Source organism: Primulina huaijiensis, chromosome 13 (assembly GCF_012295235.1).
Source record: "Primulina huaijiensis isolate GDHJ02 chromosome 13, ASM1229523v2, whole genome shotgun sequence".
NCBI lineage: Eukaryota > Viridiplantae > Streptophyta > Magnoliopsida > Lamiales > Gesneriaceae > Primulina > Primulina huaijiensis.
The window spans coordinates 14,388,514-14,394,345 of NC_133318.1; the positions used below are offsets into that span (position 1 = coordinate 14,388,514).

At 35.1% G+C, this 5,832-nt stretch overlaps 1 protein-coding gene across 1 annotated transcript; it reads right to left on the reverse strand.

Moving 5' to 3' along the window:
• Positions 1–3,797: 3,797 nt before the first annotated feature.
• Positions 3,798–5,749, reverse strand: LOC140956255 (protein neprosin-like). Its single transcript, XM_073412954.1, has 5 exons — positions 5,464–5,749; positions 5,088–5,252; positions 4,928–4,981; positions 4,674–4,820; positions 3,798–4,310 (listed from the first exon to the last, which is right to left on the reverse strand). Exons 1-5 carry the CDS (start codon positions 5,677–5,679, stop codon positions 3,933–3,935), a joined length of 960 nt encoding a protein of 319 aa, XP_073269055.1. The 5' UTR covers positions 5,680–5,749; the 3' UTR covers positions 3,798–3,932.
• Positions 5,750–5,832: the final 83 nt, after the last annotated feature.

Below are 5,832 nucleotides of genomic sequence, written 5' to 3' on the forward strand. Positions count from 1 at the left end.
CTTTTAAATCTTTAACACCTTAATCGTCTCCACTCCTCCGTCCCCGGCCAACTACTGATATTTGCTTGAAAATCTTTAAATTATGCAATCGATCAAATTTACACAATTAATCATTTAGTCACTCAAAATATATTATTCATACATCCAAAATCATTTAATTAAAATATTTTAGTAATTTAATAATTTTCATACATGCAATCTATGTGGACTGATTTTCGGGAATCACATAACCATTCCATATATCAAGGTCCATTGATACAATACTTCAACTAGATAAATTCATAGATTTCGACTTTTTGTGTACATGGATCCAGATGTATACTTCAAGATAAAATATTTACAAAATAAGGAGATTGTGAGCATGAATTTCGAAATTTGAATACAAGATGAAATATTTACTAGATAAGAAGATTGCGATATTCATCTATCTGCAACCAAAATTAAAATATTAGGATTGCAATCTATCCTAATTTTTGAAATTTAAATTTTAAAATGAAGATGATATGTTTATCTTGATGTCTATTACATCTATAAATAGACACCTATGTCATTCCTCAAAATTTGCACCTCTCAAACACCATAAATTCGAGAATAGCATCCTCAAGGTCTTGAAGCATTTTCGAAGACATTTCAAGACGAAATTCTGTTCCAAATCCCATCTCCACAATTCAGAATATACTATCTTATGCTTTGAATAATATATACAAATTTTTGCCCCATGCAATGGTTCGATTTTTGTATAAAGCATATGTAATAAAACTTCACAAATTCTGGATGAGAATATCATAACTATTGTTCTTCATCTAGAAATTGCTTCCAACGATCTCCAAACCCAATCTTCACCATTCACAATTTAGTTGACTCCCTTTTGAACGTGTTATCCAAATTTAAGCTCGATTTGATAGTTCAATTTTTCACAAACGCTTACGCAAATTTAATAAAATTCGGGTGATCAATTTTCTGCTAGTTATTTTCCACGTTTTTGGAGCATCTTTCTGTAGTGGTTTTATGTTTTAAAATAATTTGTATGTAAATTGTTTCAATTTTCGAAAAGTTTCGAGCCTGAGTTATTCGTTTTGTGTTGTGTTAAAATTACCTTATGTTTTGAATATTCTCAGGATACAACTAGATATGAGAAGGATTTCCGAACTATGATATAATATGGTCCCTTACACGGTGAGATTGTAATCGTTGTTATGGTCACACCACTTTAAAGAATTAAAAATTAGTGACTGAAATCAGTAAACATAAAAATCAGATAAATTTCAGTGCTTATTATGATTTATGTTACGACGTCAAAATTACGAAGTATGAATATGCTTTACGATTCAAGNCACAAAATACTCACCCTTTACATTCACATTAGATAATGACGAAAAACAAGTTGAAGAATAGGAACAAGAGTATTTTTGGGAATGATGATGAATCCCTAATCAATGTAGATCAGTCTTTAATTTCCATTATTTGAATAAAGTTATAAAACGCTTCCACGATCATATTTGTTTTATTCGCTATTATTTTGGAGATTTATAAATACAATAAAATTTTATGATATTTATGAAATAAATTGGTTTAAATTATATTGTACAGCAAGACATGTTATTTGACGATTTTTCGATTTTTGAACAACCTCGATATCTACTCGCTGGGTCTCAGGGAGTGACAATTTCCAAGGTTTTTTTTTAAAAATAATTTAATTTTAAAATTTTTTTTCAAAAATAATGTAAAAAAAAAAAACATTTCCAAAACTACTGCAATCCGCGCTTCGTAACCACGGATGCTGGTCGCGACGGAATATTTTAGCGACGGAATATATATGAAAACCGTCGCTAATTAGCGACGGTTTATTAAACCGTCTCTAAAATGGAATCCGCGATGGTTTATAAACCGTCGCTAATCTTAGCGACGGTTTATTAAACACATCGCTAATTTTAGCGACGGTTTTAAACTGTCGTTTTATTGGAATCAGCGACGGTTTTTGAACCGTCGCTAAATGCCAAGCGTGCACATATACGTCGCGGATTTTCTTGAACTTTCAACGGCTTGCAACTTTGCAGCGTGCAATATACACTGCGGAAAAAGAATTTGCGCGCTGCGAAAAGCCATTTTCGTTGTAGTGAAGATAGAGAAAAAAAACAAACAATAAGCTCATCAAAAAATAAGTTTTTTCAGGAACCTCTACTATTCAACCTAGCTTTTTCAGCGATTCAGGGGTGGCTGACTTTGGTTTGTTTGGTCAGCAGGATTTTAAGGCTCCGTCTTGGTCGAACATACACAGTTTTACAAATTTGCTTAATGTTGGTCCGCAGCATCTTGTACATAACACTCGACCACAGAATGATGTTGAGGAAAATGAACAACATTCAATTGAGATATCCCAGTCTTGATGAATTTCTTGTTTGTTTTTTTCTCTATCTTCACTACAACAAAAATAGCTTTTCGTAGCGCATATTGCACGCTGCAAAATTGCAAGCCGTTGAAAGTTCAATATTATCCGCGGCGCACCAACTTCCCCTTTATTTCGGGAAATTGGCCTTCAGTCCCCAGCCATCGTTTTTTTTTTGTGTTCAGTCTCTGGGTACTTTTTTAGTACCACATTTCCACATGAAGTGTACCACATTTCCACATGAAGTGTACCACAATTTGTATGACATAGTACCACAAGTTTTTGGGTAGGGAGTGAACCCAAAGAAATGTTTTGATTGGGAATTTTTCACCAACTGTGCACGGTATTTCCAATTAACGACGATTTTTAAACCGTCGCTGATTCCAATACAGCAACGGTTTTAATATTCCGTCGCTAAAATTTCTAATTAGCGACGGTTGTATATTCCGTCGCTAAAATATTCCGTCGCTTACGTGGACCAACGTCCGTGCACGGATTGCAGTAGTTTCGGAAATGTGTTTTTTTTTACATTATTTTTGAAAAAAATTTTTAAAATTAAATTATTTTAAAAAAAACCCCAATTTCCAACTTTGATTGCTTACCAACATTAGACACCCTTTTATGAATTTGAACGTAACTGAAAATTTTCATTAACAAGTTTACTTAATACTAGTGCAACTTAATAGATAAAATATTAAAATACCACAATTTCCACTTGGTAACTGAAAGTAAACGTATTAAAACTAATTATATTTGTTCATAATTGAAAAAATCATCCGCACCACACTTTTACATGCATATAATATGTAGATATAGATTGCTATGTTATCACTATATTATTATCATTATTTGAGCAAAAGACAGATAATTGAGGGGAGTGCGGTGGGGGCGAAGGGATCTTTCCAGAAAGGTGATGCACTTATAAAGAAGGTTTTCCCTATCACATGCACACCACATCCAACTGGAATCACATATTTATAATTAAACATATCCCACTGACTTCCCAAACCATCTGAGACAATAAACCCACATCTAATTTCTCATTTTCAACCATTGGAATTGATTTTGACGCCCTTTTTTTTATATAATTTTTGTTTTATGTTGGATAAAATTATGGCACAACCCATTCATATGAGTAGAGTAACAAAGCACGCTCCATGGAGGAGTATAATAACAAAGTACACTCCATGGAGGAGTATAAACAGACGGTAATAAAATACTGAGAAAATGACAAAGACAGGCCTGTTTCTTTCCAGTTTCCAAGAAACTTGACCGATTCCTCCCTCCACTGGAGAATTTTTCGAGGAAGACACGAAGGGTCAAAACTTCCCACCACAAAGCTCACATTTACCAAGCAATTAACCTAAGAAAACTAGATAGATGGGGGGTGGGGGGGGGGGTGTAGAGAATATATCAAGGGCTTATACATAGACTGAAGACAGGGGAGTTACACATTACAAGTGCTAACCAGCTTAGATCTTCAATCCAAGGGTGATTTATCGTTTCTTTTTTGGCTTTTTAAAATTAATCTACTTTTTAGCTTTTTTCAAGGGCAATTAGGATTTCTACCAGGGCCTCCGTAATAAAAGTAATGTCCCCAATCTCCATTACTCCCGGTTTGGACATCGTAACAGTTGGATTGTTCAGTAAAGGTGCCAAGACCTTTGGGAGATTTAAGATTGTTGGAGCTATCCACTACTTGTATGTTTCTGAAATAGCTTGATTTTCCAAAACCTTCTTCCGGGAAATGGCCACTGCCCATTTGAGTTGTCGTGTGTTGTCCATTGGGTTCAGAATTTACAACCTCGCCGCCCCATTCGATCATGGATGCACTGTCTGCCAAGTACGAAAACAAGAAAGATGGCCAATACCCCAACACATAGTCGCTGCCAAATTGCATCCACCAGTGTCCCTCTTTTGGATCCTACATATCATCGAAAAAAACAAGTCAGATAAGTGTTTAATCAAGAAACCAAGTAAACAATGCCCTTAATTTGCATTGCGCCCCTAAAGAATAAAAAAGAACTTGGAATCTAAATTGTTAATATTGGCATGCAACCATAACAAAATAGCAAGATTTTAGGCATTAGGACCATGCGAACGCAGCCGAACTAAAAGTTTGGTACAGATGCAACTCCAAATTTCAAAAGATATTGCAGTCCAAATACCGCAAGATTATCAATGTGAAAAGCACAAATTCAAATTTTGCAGCAAAAGACTTGACAAAGTGGAATACCAAACAAAGTGGCAGGGAGACTGATGGAGGGTGGACCGTGGATGTTATTACCTTCCAAATAAGAATACTTATATCATATTGCGGATTCCGGTAGCCGGAAACAGGAGAGATGCTAGCACCCATTGCTATTTCACTGTTAACTTGAATGAAGCCGGAGCAGAGGAGATTGTAGCAACCCGTGGCTTGGTAGGCATCACTCTGCAAATAGTGGAGATATAAAAATAATCGAGTAAACATTTTTAGCACCGGCTGGTTCTTATTTTAACAGGAAAATAGGAGCGTGAAGGCAAAAGCAACAAGCTTACAGTCCAGTAAGTGAAGAGCCTAGTGTTGTTGTCACCATAAAGATCAGGGCTCACCTGAAATCAAGAAAACAGATCCATCAAACTCCAAAATAAATAACTAAGCTACTCAATTATCAATCTCAATTTTGGTAAAATTAAAATCCATTAGTAATTAGTATACCTGCCAACCAGCTTCAATGCTATTAAGATCTTCGCCAAAAGAACCACCCAAAACCCAAATTTGTGACAAGCTAAACTCATTAGGCTGAAGTATTTGTGGTTCCCAAACATTAATAGTTGCTTTTGCACCAGAATATTTGTCCCCTTCAACATATGCTATTGCATGCTGGTGAACAAGAAAGATGGGTCAAAACAAATTAATATTAATACTTTAGAAAAGAGAAAAACTAAACCAAAGAGGAACAAAAAATATCAGCAAGAATATTAACAAAGTTGTGTAAGATGGAATTTTCCATGGGTAAAAGCTTGTGTTTTCTTTTAATGATCACAAAGAAAATAGAGATAAAGATTTCTTGCTTGTATTCTACATTAATTACCTGATGACCACTTTCATTTATGAGGTCTGGATCTGCAGACCTGGGCTTGGGGACGCTTCTATGCTTTTTCTTTCCAAAACTTTTTACAGAGCTAGCCCTCAAAACATCTTCTTTCTTTGTTCTTCTTATGGGTATGGTGTCCTCGGGACATTTACCATTCATGTGCCACAATTGGGTGATTGAATTTGCTCTTTCCTTTGGCCCTGTTGACATCATCTTGTTCTCATCAAAAAGCCCATCTGGATGGTAACTAGGCCTTGCCTGGAAATAAAAAAAACAGACATCAGGTTAACATGCAATAATAATACACTAGCCCAAAAGAAAGAAACAGGAACATACATTAAAAAAAAAAAAAAAGAGGAAAGGGAA